The sequence below is a fragment of the Acartia tonsa genome, chromosome 11, assembly GCF_053477335.1.
Source record: "Acartia tonsa isolate MP-2025a chromosome 11, ASM5347733v1, whole genome shotgun sequence".
Taxonomy (NCBI): domain Eukaryota; kingdom Metazoa; phylum Arthropoda; class Copepoda; order Calanoida; family Acartiidae; genus Acartia; species Acartia tonsa.
In genome coordinates, this window is record NC_137270.1 from 29769040 (window position 1) to 29787976 (window position 18937).

Consider the following 18937-nt stretch of genomic DNA (forward strand, 5'->3'; position numbering starts at 1 on the left):
TATCGCCATTGATGTTTCATAGTTAATAGTGCTCCTTTATAATGGGAATGTTGTCAAAAAAGTTCAGCCTTTTATCTTCTATAGGAGCTGAGAAAATCACGTTTCCCCCAAACTAAGACATACGAACAGACGGACAGACAGACAGACAGACGGACATTTCAAATTATAGAGTAGCTTCGCTACTAAAAACTAACAAAAACATTAGATAAATCTTTCATCAATAATAATAAGAAATCGTTTAGGTATATAAAATTTAACTTACCCTTTCCAAAAAGCTGCAAAAAAAAGCAAAAAATATAAAAAATACAAAGAATTGAACATAAAAACACTTCTAATAGATCCGTTTTTTTACTAATACATTAAAACGAAGAATAGAGAAACACAGTATGTAGAAAACAATTTATAGAATTGTTAGAAATAATGTATAAAGTTGTTACTGCACTAAAGAAGAAAAAATTCTCACCTATATCTGTAGTTATCTTATTAATACTCAAAGTTAACTTGTCTCTGCTATTGAATCTTGGATCTAATGGATCTCGACTGTTTAACCTAAAAATAATAATAAATTAAAAACCCTAATTAAAAGCGAAACTCTCTAAGTGATCATTGTTTTCATCAGTGAGACATTTAATGGATTTTGATATTTTTTAGATGAAATGGAGATTCCTAGGAAGACTAGACATAAAGTTTAAAGCGTACGTTTTCATGAGCAACTTAACTACCTACAGATTTACTTCAAACTTTGGGTTATGAAAACATAGTTTCTTTGGCAAGAATTTCGTTTTATGGATATTGTCACCCTTGTTGTCTTGTATTGAATACTAGTAGTGTACTGTCTGTTAAATACCAAGGGATAGCTTGGATTTTGGTAAGGAAAGCCAAAGGGTGATAGCATACAATGTACTAAACTTCAAATGAGTAAATAGTGCAAACACATTCTGCTTAAAAGGATATAAAAAAGTTGATTGATAATTTCAGCGCAATTTCGCAGAGAGAGAGAGAGAGAGGGGACAATGGGCTGTTTATTACACTAGTGTCAAAAGTTTTATGATGTTTTTTAATCGTTGGCTTAACAACTTTTGGGACTTTTGATTGGTCGGTTTATTAAGTTGAATGTTCAAACTTTTCAACCACTTATTTTACGCTACAGAAGGGGTATTTTTGTGTATCATCATTAGGGATATACATCAATTTATTGGCCATTGTCTTATCCCTTTAGATCCTAGGCAATTTCGACTTTAGCAAGTAGATATAAAATAAATATATTCTGGTTCATTAAAGTAAATGTTTACCTTGGATCTGGAAGACGTTGTTCAAGCTGATCTCTACTTCCCACTCTGGGTGGTATAAACACATCTTTATCCCTGCTTCCTCCTTTCATATAGTCACTAAAAATTACAAATTTCATAAAATATCAAAACTTTAAATTTTCATTATTGTGTTGGAAAAAAATTAGGAATTTGATTTTCTTCCGTTGCAATGTTCATAAAAGCTACTCACCCAACCTCCCTGTTATCTCGATCCCAAGCTGAAGTTGGTGCCGAGACACCAGTTCCTTCTGGGGCAACTCTTGAATTCCAACCTCCTCCAGTAACATCCACACCTCCCCCGCGGGTAGATCTGCCCCCAGCTCCATCAACGCGTTGTCCCCAGCCCCCAACTTCAATCCCCCTAGCCCAGCTGGCTCCGGTTGGTTCAAATCCAGAGGCACGGTTATAATCCAAACCTTAAATTCGTTTTATTAAAGTGTATCTTTTACTTTCTTGTGGTTGAATATCAATTTGTCGTCAATTATCTTATCACTTAAGAACCCTGTTTAAATGTAATTTGCAAAGAAGTACAAAAACTTTAGGTAAAGACAATATATTATTATATTTTATTGCGGAAATATACAGGAATTTTTTTCTATCATATATAAAATATCTGTTTTTTGTCTTTATATAAGTAAATATTTGAATAAATTTCCAGAATAAAGTACCTGTGACACTGCCACTAGACATGGATTTAACAGGAGAAATTACAGGCGGCGGACTTCCGGCTTGTACTACAATAATAATTCAATAGTAAAGAAAATTTTTATAAGGATTGGTTGAAAATAATGTTTGATGATAATGAATAGGTATTACGTACAACAAAAGGCAGGATATTCTGAGTAGTATTCATGTTTACCTTATGTTCGTTTAATTTCTTTTTAATTAGTTTTAATTTTAAGTGAATAAAGATAAATGAAAGGATCTTTCTGCGCATTGATTAAATTGATTATTTCCAATTAATGGTAACCTTTAAACGGCCTCTTGACATTAATTACCTTTTAAGTAGGTAACGAAGCTACTCTACAAGTCTTATTGATTAGTCGATTTGTTCCCAAAGCTGTTATAAGCAATCATATCGTTGATTTTTTTAGAAAAAGAATATTTAAAAAAAGAAAACATGGATGGCGAAGCTAAATAAATCATACGGAAATATCAAATGTAGAGTAACTAAGCATTATTTAACATTATTTAGAAGTCTGAAAAAAAATTACATACAAATCTATCTCAAAATTACTTAAACATAATTGTCCTTGTTAATTTTTTTGTTTAAGTTCATATGAAACCTATACAGAAAACTGAAAAGATTCTAAATTAGATAATTTTTAAAAATAATAAATGAAGATTGTTTTGCAATAGATTTTCTCAATTAAAAAGAAAGTTAAGATGAAAGTTTTATAAATGGTGTAATATGTATGACACAAAGCTACATTTAATTTTATTTTCATAATTTTTTGTTGCTTATAAATCAGTAATTTATTGTCATTTGATTATTTTTTTAGTAAATACCAGGGACAAGGGACCAGGATTCTGACAAACAATTAAAAGTCAAAATTTCCCCACAACCAATTTCCTTATTTTCATCCCTTTTTTCTCACTTTCCTTTAAAAAAACAAGTTTTACGCCAAAATTACCACACAAAAATATCAAAATTTCAGCAATTTCAAATGATATTAATTTGCTGAAACAGGGTCCCTGGTAATTACAAATATGTAAATTTTTAGCAATGCTTTAAATAAATCATTGTCGTAGTTAAAACGTTAATATTTTACCTAATGATAAATGGTTGTTTTGAGCGGGTACAAGTTGATTTGGAAAGTATCTAAAAATAAAGTATAAAAAAAGTGTGAAATTTTTTTTTCACTTCTTATTTCTGTTATATTTAGTTTATGACACTAATGAATTTACTTATCTTAATATATGTATAGTTTTCGACTCAGTAATTTTTGTCATAAAAACATATGGTAGACAATAGACATGCCGGCTCAGTAATTTTTGTCATAAGTACACTAGTCATAAGTACACTTGTCATAAATACACTTGTCATAAATATATATTTGTCATAAATACATTTGTCATAAAGGTATATTTGTTACAAAGGTACATTTGTCATAAAGGTTCATTTGTCATAAAGGTACGTTTGTCATAAAGGTACATTTGTTATAAATGTACGTTTGTCATAAAGGTACATTTGTCATTAAGGAACGTTTGTCATAAATTACATTTGTCATAAATTACAAGTACCCAAAGTTTTATACTGGTATCCAATGTTTTATTCTGGTACCCAATGTTTTATTCTGGTACCCAAAGTTTTATACTAATACCCAAAGTTTTATAATGGTAACCAAAATTTTATTCTGGTACCCAAAGTTTTATTCTGGTACCCAAAGTTATATACTGGTACCTAAAGTTTTATTATGGTACCCAAAGTTTAATACTGGTACCCAAAGTTTAATACTGGTACCCAAAGTTTTATACTGGTACCCAAAGTTTTATACTGGTACCCAAAGTTTTATACTGGTACCAAAAGTTTTATACTAGTACCCAAAGTTTTATACTGGTACCCAAAGTTTTATAATGGTACCCAAAATTTTATTATGGTACCCAAAGTTTTAGACTGGTACCCATGACAAATGTTTTCATGGTAAATGTAATTTATGACAAACGTACCTTTATGACAAATGTATTTTATGACGAACGTACCTTTATGACAAATGTAATTTATGACAAATGTACCTTGTTGACAAATGAACCTTTATGACAAATGTACCTTTATGACAAATGTACCTTTGTAACAAATATACCTTTATGACAAATAAATATTTATGACAAGTCACAGTGCATTTATGACAAGTGTACTTATGACAAAAATTACTGAGCCATAGTTTTCATGTCTATCTACCAATCTACATAACTATCATGATCAATTTTTACTGTGAGTGTAAATCTTTCTCATATAAAATTTGTCTACCCATGTCCTTAAAATTATAGGTATGTTTGTTTAAATAAGAAAACATGATCATTTACTACATGGCTATTATTCTAACCATCTATAATACAAAGTAAAACGATGTTTGTCTGTACTTCTGTCTGAAGCTTAAGATCTCTGTAACCGCTGATCTAATGGGTTCTACTTTTCAGGGATTATACCTACTGGTCCTGTGGTGGTTTTAGACAAATTTCTTAGGGGATGGTACACCCTTAACCCCCCCCCGGACCCCTATTTTTGGTGAAAAAATCCCCCCCCCCCTTTTTTTTTTACAAATTACGAACGAACGATATATATTGGAAGGGGACTTCCCAATACCTCATGGGGCGATGCCGGTAGTAATTGTATAAGGGGGGAGTTTTTAATGCAACCATCTCGTAATCAATGTATAAATGGCACTTAAAATTCGTTATTCCATCTGAAATTTTGAGTAATCCCTGGTAGGTCTATTTTCCCTAAACCGAACAAAAAGTTGGAAAAGTAACGGCTAACGGCTGCCGCCTAAGCCGTTTAGCCGTTTTGGAGCTTTTTTAGGACAAAATTATCGATAATAACAACAACAAACTTTTTAAAACTGTATAGTACAAGCTGTTTAACAGCTATAATCAACTAAAAAAGGCTAGTAGAAGCTATAAAATGCCAAGAGTATCATTTTTAGACCGAATAATGTAAAAATTATCATTCAAAAAGTTGATTCCTCTGTAATTACTGATGGATTTGCCCTGAAATAGCCAAAAACCGGCTTAATGGCTGAGCCTTCAGCTGCTACTATTTCCAACTTTTAATTCGATTTAGGGAAAATAGACCTACCAAGGATTACTCATGCAAAATTTCAGATGGAAATTCGAATTCTAAGTGCCATTTATACATTGATTACGAGATGGTTGCATTATAATCCCCCCCCCCCCCCCTTTGATTATCTAGCATTTGTATTTTACCTGTGATCTAGTCTTGTCATAGACTTGTGTGTCAAACGGTTGTCTAATCTGCCCGCATTGTGGATATTTAACCTTGTCATAGATCTAAATCATACAATACAAAAATAAGTACAGTATAGATTAATACAATTGTAAAAAAAATATTTAGACAATTCATTCATAGATTGGTTAATGAATCATTAGATTTATAACTAAAAAAAGTAATTTATCCTATTAATTTATTTTTTCAAATGTCCTTTAAATTTAAAATTAAGCAATTGGCATTTTATCACTTAAAAGCTCAAGTTTTTAGTAGGTTTTTTTAACATTTATTATCGAATTAATTCCAACATAGAAAAAATCCACAGAAAAATGTTAGTTTTGAAGATTTAAAAAAAACTTGCCTGTGTGTAGAAAATCTGTCAATTTGTTTACTATCTCTATTTCTTGAATCAGGTATTCCTAAACATATTAAAACGTTGACTTACGGTTTTTTCTAACATAAATGAAACATTACTTCGTTAAGATATAAATAAAAGAGACGTCTCTCTCACGTATACACCATACAATAATATACTCTAATAGAAAATACGCTAAGGGTACTCTAATATCAGTATACAATATTTCTGTTGGATGGGGTGAGTGAGTCGTAAAGTCAGTCAGTAAGGGAAGCAGATAGTTTTAGAGATGCTACGCACCTAAAAACATATGTCAGACCCAACTTACAAGTTAAAGTATACCTTTGATTGAAATTAAAGTTGCGCCATGCTTTGGATTTATCTTGTCCTTGATGCTTAACTTCTCCAAAGATCTAAATAAAGTGAACTGCAATTAGTGGAGTAAATAAAAGATTTAACTATGTACTTTTCAAAGCGGTGCACTATCATTAAATTATCAATCACTAAATCTCTTTGTTTGGTAAAATAATGGTAGTTATAAAGTCCGTTAATTTATTTTTATGATTTATCATTATTTGGCCATAACTCTGTCAAAAAAGCTTAAAAACTGACCCATTATTGCCAGAGTTAAGTTGTGGAAGGTGTGAAAACTATATGCCTTTTTCCTAAAGAAGCTTAAAAAAATATTTACCTGTCTAATCTTCTGATATTATATTCATTCTTAATTTCATCAATCATAGCTTTAGACGAGTCGTCTGCTTGATCTTCCAAACCTATTAATATAAAAAATATCAATTTTATTACAAAAGATTTTTATTTTGTCTTCTTATGATTTCAAAAACTAAGGAATGCGATGTAAAAGAAAGGTAGAAAACAGTGATTTTGTTTTTGACAAACTTATCATTCGGTTAGATATAGGCTTGGAATAAGGTACAATAATTTTAAAATATTTTATCGGATTATTTAAAGATCTACTAACAGATGCACCCATAGCATGTCCAAAAAAACTTCCTTTTTTCTTCTTTTTACATTTGAAATATAGTTAACCCCAAGTTTGCATTGACAAAATAACCTTATTTTAGGTGAGTAAAATTGCTGATAGACAGCATCTAGCCCCGGTATTATAATTAGAGATATTTATTTACTAATGTTTTGTTAAAACTGCAGGGATATTAGGATGAATCCTTGTTGCACGACGATAAAAAGAGAAGTATAAGAATAAAAATATGATCTCTCGAAATATTTATATTCCCACATTTGCTTTGTTCATTTACCTGTCAACTGATTGATTAAGTTTGTGTTTAATAGACTTGGATATCTACTTGTTATTGAATACAACTCCTAAAAGTAGTTAAATTTAATTAATTCAGGCAAACTATTTAAAGTAAAATATGTGTTCTACTTCCTTTGTCATTCTCCCTCTCATAAGGTCATATCAACTTTCCCTTGGTTACATCCTAAAACCAGTTGTACCCTGAGATTACCACCAGAAATTATATAAAGTTTTTGCAATAGTAAGTTAAATAAAGTTACTGAATTTTATTATTGTTACCTTTAAAACTACAGTTTGTTTCTCAGGTTCTACAAAATCTATCTTCTCTAACACATAGCTAATATGTTGTCTAAAAAATACACTTATTAGTTATTAGGTAGAAAAAGGGAGTAAAGATTCCATTAAATATACATATTTTCATTTAATCATAATTTTGAAAACGTTTTTCCAAAAATTTGTTCTATTCTAACATTTAAGTAAAAAAGTTGCTTGATCTCGGTCCCTACCTGCTTTTATCTAGAGATGAGAGACAGACAACCGTCAACAGTTGGATGATGTCTAATGTAGTAGATGGAAAAGTTTCGGCCGTAGATTTGAACAGGGGTATATGATCATACAGGCTCTGAGATTTTGCAGTGCCTACTTGCTTTAATACCTAAATTATTTATTTGATATTAAAAAATAAATATGTAATCTCATGAATCAGTTGAACTCTTCTTTTGTAGGTCGGTAGGTTTTAATTTATTTTATTTTCATATTGAAAAAACGTCTAAGTAGAGTCGCAAACGCTAGTTAGAAATAAAGAAAGGCAATAATATAAACTGTATAACTGAAAGATGTCTAAATAATATGCATTAATAATGACAATTCATAGATGTGCCCTAGCCTCTAGGATAATTACCAATCCCGTATTTAACCATGTTATAACAAAACTAGAAAAAATAGGGGAAACCATGCCCTTTGGAGGTATTGAAATAGATGAGGGCTGTTTATTAAACTAGTCCCCAAAGTTTTATGATAAAGTTTTCTTATTCGTCGGCTTAACGACTTTGGGGACTAATTAAACTTTGATTGGTAGATTCATAAAGTTGAGTGTCCAAACGTTTCAACCATCAGTTGTTATATACAAAAGGGAAAATTTGTGTATCATCATTGAAAAGGTACATCAATTTATCAGCCATTTATCCCTTTAAATCCCTGTATTGAAATACACCCAAAGTACTGAGGTGGATTCTTTAAAAAAATTGGCCTCACTAATCGCTTAGTGGGGCAAAATTGTTTTCGTGAAAAATCCTCTAAAATCACATGAAAAAATTTACAAAAATTAGATAAAATCATATGTTAATAACCCTTCTATGATTTTGTTTAATTTTTGTAGATTTTTAATGTGATTTTAGTGGATTTTTCACGAAAACAATTTTACCCCACTAAGCGATTAGTGGGGACAATTTTTTTTAAAGAATCCACCTCAGATAGCTTCGACTATTTATGAGATCTTACTAGACACGTATCAAGTATACAACCATACATCAAAGAAACTAGGGGATGTTTTTTTTTAAAGTTAAAAACACCATACAATTTGTTTTCACATTTAAGAGGAATTGGTTTTAATATTTCTATATTTGAAAGATTTTTTGTTAATTAAATATTAAAAACAAAATATATAATGTTAATGATTTACACGCGTAGGTTCACTTTGAGAAAACATTAAGTTAAAACAGAAAAGATCCAGGTAAAGAAGCAGTAAAAGGACTTTTTTTCACTGATTAGAAGAAGTTAATTAATTTTCCATTAAGTATAACAAGGACAATTATGTCAATAGGATATAATTTATTTTTATAAATGACAGCAAACTGTATTACACTTGATCATTATGTGAACAGTAAACTTTAATAGGTACAGAAATTAAATAATCTAATTAATTTAAAAAAAGAAATATTTAAGTGAAAAAATAAGAAAGACATAGTTCGATCATATAGCCCCAACGGACAATCAACCCTTTAATTGCACGTTTTTTGTCCTGAAGAATAGTATTTACACTTAAGCCGCAAGTCGAGAACAAGAGTTAGAAACTTAGTCAGATGAACAGAACCAAATTAAATTGTAGCTTGACTGTACTATTGAAAATAAATAACTTACTAAACTTACTTATTTCACATTTACGTGTTTTCCCTGAGCATATTGGGAAAAATACATTAAAATCTCATTAGGTAAAGCATTCTTTCTCATTTTTACTACACTTAATTCGAAATGTCCGTCTGTAGGTTTGTATAAAACTTTTTGGGGTAATGTGATTTTCTAGGTTTTTACTAAAGTTACGTAGAGGCAAAAGAAATAGATACACGAATATTTATAAATTAAGGTTTTGTGATTTTTTACTTATTACTTCATCTCTCTTTTTCTATCTTTCCTTTTTTATTATCACCGATTATATGCTCTATAACTTATATGTCCGTTTGTTCATCGAAGACTTTATTCGTGTTCTTCACTACCTATCGATGTTGTCATCCCTGTTATGAGTATTGTATACTGTATCCATGGTATTACTGATAAGAAAATAAATATGACAGACAGTTAATCCCTTAAGATTCGTATTTTTAAATTTTTAAAAATCCGTCAAAATCTAGGAAGATACAATCGCTTGAGTGTTATTGCGGGTGGATATAGACAGACATACAATAGTTCTAGAGTAGCTGCACTATTAAAAGTCAATTAGTAGCATAAATTGAGTATTATCTATTTATTTCTACAAATTGTGTACTAGGTAAATTTTCATTTTCCTTATAACATCTTTAAATTATTCTAACTCTTTGATTGTACGACCTTTTTCTAATAGGCCTGGTAATGAGTTGCGTACGTGGCTGTTTCTAGACAAAAATATTTTACTTGATCTTACTTTTAATTTCGGTCAATGCAGTAACATATTTCGATTCTAGATTTAGTTTGCTAGCAGTGATTTGTATCATTTATGCTTTCTATTGTCTTCAAAACCGTAGATTCAAATTTTTGATGGGTCATTGGTAATGGTGTAATAATAAATGAAATTAATCATAATGTTTACAATTAGACACGTTCTAGACAGCATATGTAGGTACCTTATAAAGATAAAGGGATCATTTTTTTCACGTATTTTCCGTAAAGTTGGGTGTTAGCATTTGGTCAAACGCGCTTATTTAGCCAAACTTTTCTTTATTAAAAAATTCATATATACCATTACCCATACATTTGGTAAAAATTAAGAACAGTTTGACATTTGAAAAAACTTTACGGAAAAATACGTTAAAAAAATTGTCCCTATTTATCTTTAATTGATCAATCACTTAGGGTAGTGCGGGGTTAATGCGGTAGGGGGGTCTAATTCCGGTCACTCGACCAACTTTTTTAAAACCGTTTTTTAACGGTGTTATAAACGTTTGCGAGAGATCTTCAGAAAAGCAAAGTTGTAGTTTATTGCCTATACTTTCATTTCTTACTTCAGCAAATTTTTGTCAGATCACTCCTTCTATGATTTTTTTGCCCTAAAAACGTTGCAAAAAATTTGCAAAAAAAAAATTTCAAAATAGGCCATGTTCAATCTAAAATTGTGAAAAATGGTAAGTCCTATTGACCCCCGGGTTTTTGTAAAATGAAAGATATGGCATTCATTTATCGTTTGCAATTGGAGGAGTTGTTCTAACTTGATTTTTTCATAATTTTTTTTTCGTCTCAAAAAAAGGGTCTATTCCGGTCACTTTTTTTACTTTTTTTTATTACTGTATTTATAAATTTATAATACCCTAATTTTTTTTTCAGGTGATCTGGAAGCATGAACAACCCAAATGCATGACCTAAGCTTTAATCATTGCCTTGCCTGTTGTTAGATGTACATTATTAGTCATTTTACTGCTTGTATTATACATGTTTTGTTGCCTAAGCTTTTCAATTTGTAAAGACATTAAAAAATTTTCAGATACATTTTTATAGTAATGGGAAGAGTATATCACCCAAAGGAACGCCATAAATATTTGCCTGAAGATGTATCAGCTGCATTGGCTCATGTAAGAAGGGGTATGTCTATTAGAAAGACCGCTAGAAGATTTAAAATTCCATATGAAACCCTTGCATCTTTTTCGTATTAGAGGGTGTTCGCGATTTTTGCGCGGTTTGGATTTTTTATGTCAAATTGGCTAGGATTAAGCTAGAAAGGTGTTTAAGGTGTCTATAGAAAGCTCTTTGCATGTCCTAACAAAAACTCCCCAAGATTTAGAGTACATATTCAAGATTTTGTAATTTCAAAATTCCTGTTGCATAAAATGTGTTAAAATATTAGAGTTAGACCCCATATCATTTGGAGTTAATTGTCAGGCATGTAATTCTGCATCTTTAGACACCTTAACCACCCTTGTAGGTCAATCCTAGCCAATTTGAGACAAGAAAAAATGTATCAAAAACTGCTGTCAAAACTGGCAGGATTTTTTAAATTAAAATTTTTTTTGGAAAAAATCACTTTTTTCAAGAAATTCCAAGACCTGCGAATCAGAAATTGCCTCTAATTTATGTATAAAGCTTAAAAAAACCAAATCATATAATAAAAAGTATGATTTTTTTTTAAAAGTTTGCATGAAAAAAATCGATGTTTTTTTTTTGCGATTTTACCGACTTTTTTAAAATGGGCAAAATGTGGTCAAAAAATTTTCTGATCTGCATGCGACTAGTACCGTTAGAAAGCTAATGACCTCAGCTTTCTACTTATAGTTTAAAATGTTAAAAAAAAATATTTTAAGGGGGTTTTCCACCCCCCCAAAGTCAACTGACCGAAATAGCCCCACCGGTGGGGTTATTCCGGTATAGGCCAACCGCCGCCCTTAAAACCGATTTTTGACCGACTTCTAGTTGCGAGATCTTAACGGGACCAAGACAGGCTTCTTCGTTATTGCCATATCTTTCATTTGCACTCTTAAAAACCGGTAAAAGTTTTTGGGAAGTATTTTTTTTTTTTTTAAGTTGAAGCAAAAAATTGACCGGAATAACCCCGCACTACCCTAGTTGATAAATAACAAGAATAAAAGCCAAACTTACTTGAATAGTAGCAGTGGTTAGTGCAGGTTGTGTTAAACACTCACAAAGCTGGGGTATGGAGGGCTCTAACAGTTGCGGGAAGTCCTTACTCAGAAGATGGAATAGGGTTAACAAAGCTAAAATAGAGGTTAAAACACACTGGTTAGTTTCAAAGGATAAAAAACATACATATTTGATACATCTTGCATCTTACAACCCCGTTTTGAATTTAACATGTTTAAAAAAAACGACCTTTTAAATATGTTATTTAAAATTCTTTATTAACAACAACTTTTTAATGATTTCAAATTTGAAAAATTGAGAAAATTTTTAAAGTTAGTAAGTTGATAATGCTTTTTCTAATGGCAAAAACACTTGCTGATATTTCCCCTGAAATGTCATAAAATCCATATAACCCACACAAGATAAAATACAATATCATGTTGAAAAAACAAACAAAAAACAATTAAGTTGCAGTTAATTTTATATAAATAAAAAAGTTAAAGTATATAAAAATATAGCAATGTAAAACATTACAAAAAGATTGTTATGTACAAAAAAATATTATTTTACCAATAAACTCTTCCCCGATTTTATGTTAGAATGGGTAGGTAAGCAAGGTTAAAGGAAATTATTTTTAAATGTTATATGTAGCAGGGAGTAAGGGAGGGGACAATGGATCGAATATTCAATTTTTAGGAGTCTTAGACTTTGGGGACTGGCTTAAAGGGAACATGCAAGAATTTAGCAGTTTCTAACCAATCTTGGGGACCAATTATGAATGACGTCACGCAAAATCATGCATAATCTCGCGGCAAACTAGCGCGTCAACAAAAAGATAAACAATAACAAGCAGACAGAATATTTTGATTTTGAAAATTATTTTGTAAATTGAATCATTACATTTTTTATATCTAATTCTTGTTTAATGTTAATTCATTCCGATTAGTTCGTTGTAGAAAGAAATTATATTAAGATTATTAGTTATTATGAGCAAAGCCTTCCTATAATTAGGTCCCGCACATTTGTACGTCCGTAACGATTAGCTCTTTTCGTTACTTTAGACATGTTAGATGTTTCTTATTGATTTAATGTAAAGGCAAAAGTTTTTTGTCTTTAGCTTAATATTTCTGTAATTAATGATCCGATTAATTTCAAAATTTTAGGGTAAAATTCACGAAGTCCTGAGTTGTTCAAGGTTTGTTTATCATTAAAATCTCTGATGGTGTTATTTTATTTTTCTGTCCTGGATGCTAGGAGCGCAGCTACCAGTTATCCTAAGATATGTTACTTAAACCTTAAGATCTTTAAAATTAAGATGTACTTATGTTCTCAACTATTTTATTTATGTAGTATGAAATTTTGACGCAAGGTATCTCATTTTTATTTCGTTAAATGAAATAACTTGAGTTAAAAGTTCTGTAGGAAGGTAATTGTTTTAGTAAGTTTTGTAATATAATTATTTAAAGGCTTTTTCATGTCTAAGCTTTTTAATAAATACAATAAAAAAAATTGGGTAAAAGAAGTTGTAAAAGTAAAATGGTCTGTTTCCTTAATTTTCCGAAGTTTAAATAATAACAATTATGGAAATGAATTGTAAACAAGGGTTTTTATCTCTAGAATCAAAGGCTTGTGGTATAGCATCAGTTTAAGGATGGTGCATTTCGAATTAAAAACAATTCAAAAAGTCAAAAACTTCCACTAAAGGTTGCTATATTGCAAATACTTGTTATATCTGGGTTTTCAACCTTAAAGGGTCACAACTATAAAATTGAATTAACTGCCCATTGTCCCCTCCCTTACTCCCTGTATATGTAGAGTCCACTGTTGAAAATTAAAGTGGATACTAACCTAAGCTATCCGTATCAGAGCAATTGGGTAGAATAGAGACCAAAGTCATGACATGATTTTTAATCAACTGACAATCTACATTGTAAATTGCAGGTAGCACTCGCGACAAACTGTAATTTCCTATAAATAAATATTTCATTTTCATGCACAAGTGAAATAAAAGTGACACAGTTAAAACACTAAGTTTACTAACAAAATAATTTCGACCAAGTTTATTCTAATTGCATAGGGTCAAGCGGGGCATAGACCGGTAATTTTTTACCCACCTTCATAAAATAATCTTTATCTCTATGTTCCTTTCAAATGACAGAAAAAAAACATAAAGTATGAAATGAAAATTTTGTGAGATGAATTTTAAGGGTAGTTTTGGGTCTCAAAAACGGACGATAAAAATTTTTTGTCAAAAAATTTTTCACCTAGATGTGTAAAGATCGACCTACACAAAAATTGGTAAGACCTAAAACTGATCCGTAAAAACCTTTTGAACAAAAAATTGCCCGCTCTTTCCAAATCCGTTGAGAGCTTAAAATTCATATTCGATTTTTATGATCAATTTTCAGGTTTTCTTTGGTAAAATCTAAAATTCAATATGGGCTTTTTGAAAATTAGGCCAAAAAGTGAAAAGAACAAGTTTTTTTTTATAAAAAAAATTCAATTTTATTTTTTAAGAAACTTTTTGTGAGAAAAAAATCGAAATTTCTCGTCTTTAAAAAAATAATTTTTGACATAGAAGGAATAGTCCGATCCTTTGAAAATATTAATATTTACCCCATTTAAAAAAAAAAAATACCGGTTTAGCCCCGCTTCACCCTATGACAATGGAATAAAAATTTATGTAAATCCAAATAATGATAAACACAATTACTTCTTCTGTAGGTTAATATCGTTGGTTGAAAGTTGTAAACATTGTTAGTTTCAAACCAACCAATTAATTACATTACAATTTAAGTACCCAAAGTTTAAAGAGAACGAATATAAATAACAGGTTTATATAACATTAGGTAGTGTAGGTAATTTATAATTCAATGTTCCCTTACGTCTGGAGAAGATCTAAATAAAGTGGGGACGCTAACCTGATATAACAGAATCCAGGATAGGTTGGCAGTGGATAGCGAGCATGTCAGCATTTTCTATAGCTGCCAGGGATAGATAGGAGGCCATATTTCTTGACAGTTCCTAAATAGATGAAAAAATAATAAATGGCCTACAAGATAATAATTTTTGTGGCTGATGGAGCTGAAGTCACCCCCCCCCCCCTCATAATGGTAAAAATATATATTAGGTAAGGGATTTCTAGTTTTTTTTCGGGTTTGGGATACAACATCTTGCTAGATAGATAATTGACACGTAGATAGATAAATATCCACCTACCTTATTTCCCTTGTGTAGAAACTTGACAGCCACAGGTATAGCAAGTATCATGATGCTCTTCTTGTTGTAGTTTAGGAACAAGCAGGACATCAGGTCACTTGCCATCTAAATAAAAAATAATGCTAAAATGGTGTGCATCCAAGGATAACAACATCCATAAGTAGCGAAGCTAAAAAATTATGAATGAATATCCGGAAAAAATTATATTTTCTCAGGCTAGGAACGAGATTTTTTGAAACGTTGCTATTTATACAAAATTTGATAAAAAATAGATAAATAAATGTGCTGTACACATTTGTTTACAAATGGAACCAGTTCTAGTCTGAAAGATTTACTATAAAAGCATAGAACATTCGGATTAGAATGGTAGTCTGACCAGTAACACTAGGAACAAACCCTCAGCTACCAAGTTCAAAAGCTTGGTTAGGTAAGTCCTTTCATAATAAAGGCGTGGAAGCCAGCTTTATTTTGTTGTACTTTTATTACTTTTACTCTTGTCCATAGAGTGTTTAAGTAATAGATATTACTTTTACTTGTATTTTACAGCTCTAATTCATACATTATTTAAGTGATTTCGTTAAAGCTTAGATCTTATTTGTTTTAGTAGCTTTAAGAACCAACCCCTTTTGTGTTTTATGGTTGGGTATATCAAATGTAGTAGTTGATATACCTAATCTATGTTTTTAATTTTAGATGTTTAGATTTTATACAGCATTAGAAGATTCAACTGATGATTTGTTAACTTCTATATTCTACCTTTCAGCTGGATAGCTCAATGTTTTATAAGATATTATAACTAATTTTTATTTTATTTTACTTTTATATTCCTACTATTTGACCTGAACTTCTTTTAATGCATATATTCAATCTTAATTAATTCAAGGTCTTCAGCCCAGAATAGAAAAGATTGATCATATTGTAGTTTAATTTTAGTCAAATAGTAGTAAAGTCAAATTAATTTCATGCAATTTAGGTTTATATTATATTTTATTTCAGTAAAACCACGTGTTAAGCTACATGAGATACTAGCTGATATTTATTTTATTAATTTATGTTATTGTAATTATTTATACTTGTAAAATACAAGATTTAAATGTAAAACCCCTCTTATTTGATGTGAGGATTAATAACTAGAAATTTAAATTGTTGACTGAAAATCTAAGGGTTACCAAGCCTTAAAATTCACAAAACAATCACGAAACCTTTCTAACATATTTTTAATTTTTTTTTAAATATTTCTATTTTATATGATGACTGGTTGAGTGATGGTCAAAGTAAATTACATACTGAATGGTCAGAGCACATGAAGTTCAATTTTGATACTATTTTCCACAAAAACCTTGAATATCGGACCAAAACACTAAAGATATGGGAAAAATATATAAAAAAAAAGCTATCTGTCCTTTCATCTTGAAAAACAGAATTTACCACGACAAAAACAGGAAATCTAATTTTGATACTGTCATCCAAAAAAAATTTAAATCGAACCAAAAACACCAGATATGGGGAAATATGTGAAAAATATAAAAGTAGCTAAAAACTTGTCTAAAAGCAGTCTGACCCCGTCCCCCATAGTTTTATACTTAATCAATATCCTGTTTTATGTTGATAGGAATGTTGACAAAAATTTTCAGCTGTCTATTTTTTATAGAAGCCAAGATAATCACATTTTCCCAAAAACATTGAAAACTATAAAAATAGCCAAAACCTGCCTAAAGGCAGTCTGACAAAAAGGGATGTATCATACTTAATTACGCTCCATAATGGTGGGAATGTTAACAAGAAATTTCAGTCTTCTAACTTTTATAGGAGCCGAGAAAATCACGTTTTCCCCACTTTGTCTCTAACAGACGGACAGATGGATATTTCGAATTAGAGTAGCATCGCTACTAAAAAAGGCGGTTGCATATGAATAAGAAAATAAGGTTGGTCCTGGTATGGATTTGAGCTATTTAATGCCCTCACTTCCCTAAATACTAAAATACAATTATAGAGAAAACATTGTCCTTGTTTCACATGGGACCTTGAACTTGAATTCTCACCACCGTAACTCAGTGCGTTAAGACTAACAACTGAGCTACGACGCCCTTTTTTCTTCTTTCTTTTTAATCAAAATTACCTTAGCGTGTGGTGGATCGCCTCTACTTGATGGTCTCAAACTGTGTGCTAAACATGATTGTAACAAGTCTACCATACTCCTGAAATAAATATAGAATAGGAGAGTTACATGAAGTATTAATTTAAGATACTAGAAGCGAACGAGTACTTGAAAAAAAGGTTAAATATATACCTATACTAGGTATCATTCTCATATGCTTTCACTATTATCTTCTTCCAAGATTATCTAAGTTATTTATATATATCTTAAATATTTGATCTTTATACCTGGCATGAAGTTGAATTGAGTTGGTTTCCCTTACGGCTGATATCAACCTGAAATGGAAATAAGGTTAGGCTGAAACTATTATAATTTGCCTATATTTTTAAAATGATGTGGAGGCCCGAGGGGGGGGGGGGGGGGGAGGGTAGAGTCGAAGCTTCCTTTATTATCACTTGACAATATGTCAAACATTAATACTAGTGCAATAAGATGGGAAATAAAAAGAAAAAAAATGTTTCAAAATTGTCTTAAAATAAAAGCGAGAAAAAAAGGGGGGGGGGCGAAAGTGACACTTTTTGTAACCAAAACTATAAGTCAACAAAGGAACTCAACTAAAAAAAGAGTTACAGGTCTGAGATTTTGCATGGCAGTTGCTTTATAGGGGTACAATATGGAACTGTGAAGAAACGGCGGCGCAACCGCCGAAAACCGCCGTTTCCCGCCGAATTTTTTTTTTGCCTTTTCTCGGCGGTTTTCGGCGGTTGCGCCGCCGTTTTTTCACAGTTCCATATTGTACCCCTATAAAGCAACTTCCATGCAAAATGTCAGACCTGTAACTCTTTTTTTAGTTGAGTTCCTTTGACTTTTAGTTTTGGTTTCAAAAAGTGTCACTTTCGCCCCCCCCCTTTAATCGGAAAGGGCGGTTCCGTCACTATTGCTTGACAGTGCAAAATTGAACTACATTAGAAAACTGCCACGCTAAACTTCAGTGCTGTAATTCATTTCTTGGTTGAGTTAAAAGTTTGGTGAGTTTGATTATAAAAGTGGCTAATCCGCCACTCCCTCCAGGCTTTTGTTAGGTTTGTCACAGTCAAGTCATGAATATGTTTTTGTCAATTGTCGCAAGTTGTTCTTAATAAGGTACCTAATGACATATTGTGAATTGAGTCTGACACAACTGGCATATTAATTTTCAATAAGGTACCTAGTAACAACAATTTCCACAAGGCTCTGATCATTATGACTGGATACAAACTCTGGTGCACTTGTTAGCTCCTACAGAAAATAAAAACAGATTACTTAATATTGTTTAACATGCAGTCTTATTTATATCTATGACATTCAGCAATTTTAGAGTTTGCGAACTATATAATACCTTCTTCAAAATTATTTGAGGCCTTTTTAGTCAAAACGGATAAAAAAAGAAGGATTGGATATTGAAAAAAATTACCTAGTCTAGAACTAAAAAAATAACCCACAAGCACTAATTGATTTTCCAGGCTTGTTTACGGACCAGTCAATTCTCTGAAATTACTTTTAAATAAAATTACTATGCCTTTATTTTTTCTACGATTTGATCAAATTCAGAAACTATGAGGGAATCTTCCATAGAGAACAAATCACCAGCCTGAAAAAGCACAAGTTAAATAAAATGATGTTTTTATAAATAACAAGAAATTCTAAAAAATTT

At 31.0% G+C, this 18937-nt stretch overlaps 1 protein-coding gene across 2 annotated transcripts in view; it reads right to left on the bottom strand.

Moving 5' to 3' along the window:
* Positions 1–18937, bottom strand: part of melt (ventricular zone expressed PH domain-containing protein melted) — a 34840-nt gene that overhangs the window by 15618 nt on the left and 285 nt on the right. For both annotated transcript variants that reach the window (XM_080176630.1, XM_080176629.1), the window contains exons 2-21: positions 18803–18874; positions 18452–18522; positions 17532–17579; positions 17266–17344; positions 15147–15251; positions 14849–14951; positions 13776–13895; positions 11946–12061; positions 7394–7542; positions 7167–7236; positions 6889–6955; positions 6306–6387; positions 5957–6027; positions 5621–5678; positions 5238–5321; positions 3083–3132; positions 1979–2044; positions 1501–1726; positions 1293–1388; positions 464–549 (exon numbers count right to left, since the gene is read on the bottom strand). In XM_080176630.1, the coding sequence (XP_080032756.1) occupies positions 464–549; positions 1293–1388; positions 1501–1726; positions 1979–2044; positions 3083–3132; positions 5238–5321; positions 5621–5678; positions 5957–6027; positions 6306–6387; positions 6889–6955; positions 7167–7236; positions 7394–7542; positions 11946–12061; positions 13776–13895; positions 14849–14951; positions 15147–15251; positions 17266–17344; positions 17532–17579; positions 18452–18522; positions 18803–18874 (1819 nt within the window). The remainder of the gene's footprint in view (positions 1–463; positions 550–1292; positions 1389–1500; positions 1727–1978; positions 2045–3082; positions 3133–5237; positions 5322–5620; positions 5679–5956; positions 6028–6305; positions 6388–6888; positions 6956–7166; positions 7237–7393; positions 7543–11945; positions 12062–13775; positions 13896–14848; positions 14952–15146; positions 15252–17265; positions 17345–17531; positions 17580–18451; positions 18523–18802; positions 18875–18937) is intronic.